The 2,500-nt window shown below is 50.7% G+C and overlaps 1 protein-coding gene across 2 annotated transcripts in view; it reads right to left on the bottom strand.

Annotated features, from left to right (window-relative positions):
• LOC119577775 (sushi, von Willebrand factor type A, EGF and pentraxin domain-containing protein 1-like) overlaps positions 1–2,500 on the bottom strand; it is a 60,967-nt gene that overhangs the window by 15,520 nt on the left and 42,947 nt on the right. For both annotated transcript variants that reach the window (XM_037925341.1, XM_037925340.1), the window contains exons 31-35: positions 2,385–2,500; positions 1,774–1,947; positions 1,255–1,459; positions 906–1,104; positions 1–488 (exon numbers count right to left, since the gene is read on the bottom strand). The exon at positions 1–488 is cut by the window's left edge and continues 2,922 nt beyond it; the exon at positions 2,385–2,500 is cut by the window's right edge and continues 80 nt beyond it. In XM_037925341.1, the coding sequence (XP_037781269.1) occupies positions 1–488; positions 906–1,104; positions 1,255–1,459; positions 1,774–1,947; positions 2,385–2,500 (1,182 nt within the window). The remainder of the gene's footprint in view (positions 489–905; positions 1,105–1,254; positions 1,460–1,773; positions 1,948–2,384) is intronic.

Here is a 2,500-nt window from a genome sequence, read left to right as displayed (position 1 = left end):
GACTGGCCAATGCTTGGAAAATTAGGAAAATCTAGACTGCGTTTTCTACGAAATTCAAACTCCCCGGACACCGTTGGGAGGACTAATGTATTGTGTTCAGCTGAAGGGTTCTGAGGCCTGTGCACGACTGAGACGATCCCATTCTCGGGCTTGGTGGGCGGCGGACACGTAGCAATCACACACTTGGGAACCGCACCATTCCACTCGCCTTTGCCGCCGTTGTCGATACACTCGGTGAAGCTGCTCCCCTGCAGAATATACCCCAACTCGCACTCATACGCCAGGAGGTCTCCTACTCGCCACACATCCCTCTCGGGCAAGACGGCGTGGGCAGGCACAGTAGGGCTGGGGCAAGGTAGTGCTTCACACGTGGACCAAGGCCCGCTCCACTCGCCATCTGCGCCGCAGGAAAGGGTCTTTGCCCCTACCACGACGAAGCCAGGATCGCACATGTAGACGGCCTCCCTGGAGGTGGTTGAAGCTCGCACCTGGTGAAGGCGAGTCATAGATAAATATCTAACATCTAATGTAGAAATGTACATCTCTCTCTCTCTCTCTCTTTCTTTCTTTCTATCTATCTATCTATCTATCTATCTATCTATCTATCTCTCTCTCTCTCTCTCTCTCTCTCTCTCTCTCTCTCTCTCTCTCTCTCTCTCTCTCTCTCTCTCTCTATATATATATATATATATATATATATATATATATATATATATATATATATATATATATATATATATATATATATATATATATATATTTATGTGTGTGTGTGTGTGTGTGTGTGTGTGTGTGTGTGTGTGTGTGTGTGTGTGTGTGTGTGTGTGTGTGTGTGTGTCTCCCTGTGTGTGTATTCGTCTTCAAATCGAGCGGTGGAATTTCCGACTCGAAGCAAACCGCCGCACCTTGACTCTGCCGTTGACGACAGCCGGAGGTTTCTCGCACTTGGGGACGTTGCACTTGGGGAGTGGCCGCGACCACGTGAAGTCATCCTTGCAAGTGACCATGGGATCGCCGTGCAACTTGTAGCCTGCGTTACACTTGACCTCCACCTGCTCCCCTGGCCGCACGACGGGGCCGCCCTCTGCGTACCCATTCACGATGCTGAAGAGAGAGAAAAAAAATATATATATATTCTCTCCTGGGAAGTTTCCTTCTATCATTACATTTATCCATTTGTGCTTCTTTCTATTCCTTATTTTTTCACCGTTTGTGTTTTACTCGTTGCAGGGATCAAGTTCAAGAGATGATTACCTGGGCATCTCCCCGCAAGCCTCCGACTGGCAGGCAGGAGGACTCCCATCCCACTCGCCGTCGCCGCCGCAAGTGAGCACCGCAGGACCGTCCATCAGGTATCCTTCCTCGCAGGCGAAGGATATTTGGTTGGTGGGCATGTAGTTCCCGAGATGACTGGTCACCTGGCCATTGGGACCCGCGTGGAGGTTCGGGCACTTGATTACTGCGGGGAGGGAACAGTCAGTAATGGCGACACTCCTTGGTATCACTTGCTTTGCGTCTCTAGTTGTAGCCGTCTGCAGCTCTCTCTCTCTCTCTCTCTCTCTCTCTCTCTCTCTCTCTCTCTCTCTCTCTCTCTCTCTCTCTCTCTCTCTCTCTCTCTCTCTCTCTCTCTCTCTCTCTCTCTCTCTCTTCCGTAAGACTAATTTTACCTCTATCTCTCTCAACCTATATTCATCAGTCTATTCATCAATCTACTCATCCTTAGACTTAGACTCTCAACGGGAAGTCAAGAGTAGGAATGATCCCTCAGCCGACCTTCGCACTCGGGGTGCTCTCCCGTCCAAATTCCGTCGTCCTGGCAGGTCCTGTTGGCCACCCCGCGGAGCACGAAGCCGGGGTTGCACGTGTAGCTGACGACGTCCCCGAAGCTATATGCGGTGCCCTTGATGTGTCCGTTCAGCAGGTACCCGGGGAAGCCACACGTAACGCCTGCGCGGACGAGACAGCTGTGTTATTTATGCTTTCTCTCTCTCTCTCTCTCTCTCTCTCTCTCTCTCTCTCTCTCTCTCTCTCTCTCTCTCTCTCTCTCTCTCTCTCTCTCTCTTCTCTCTCTCTCTCTCTCTCTCTTCTTCTCTCTCTTCTCTCTCTCTCTTTCTCTCTCTTTCTCTCTCTCTCTTTCTTTTCCTCCCCTCTCTCTCTCTCTCTCTCTCTCTCTCCCTCTCTCTCTCTCTCTCTCTCTCCTCTCTCTCCTCTCTCTCTCTCTCTCTCTCTCTCTCTCCCTCTCTCTCTCCCTCTCTCTCTCCCTCTCTCTCTCCCTCTTTCTCTCTCCCTCTCCCTCTCCCTATCTCTCACGAATCATTGTGCCAGGCCTAGGAAAGAAGTAATCGGAGACCATTCTTCTTTCTTTCTTTTCTTTGAATACTTACGTCGACAGTCCGGTTCTGGGCCGGACCACATGCCATACACAAGGCACGTTCTCTCAGCGTTGCCGGTATACAACTTGAAGCCCTGGTCGCACTCGATGGTTGCCACGGCACCTGCA

Source organism: Penaeus monodon, chromosome 10 (genome assembly GCF_015228065.2).
Source record: "Penaeus monodon isolate SGIC_2016 chromosome 10, NSTDA_Pmon_1, whole genome shotgun sequence".
NCBI classification, from domain to species: Eukaryota; Metazoa; Arthropoda; class Malacostraca; order Decapoda; family Penaeidae; genus Penaeus; species Penaeus monodon.
This window is presented reverse-complemented; position numbering and strand designations above follow the sequence as displayed.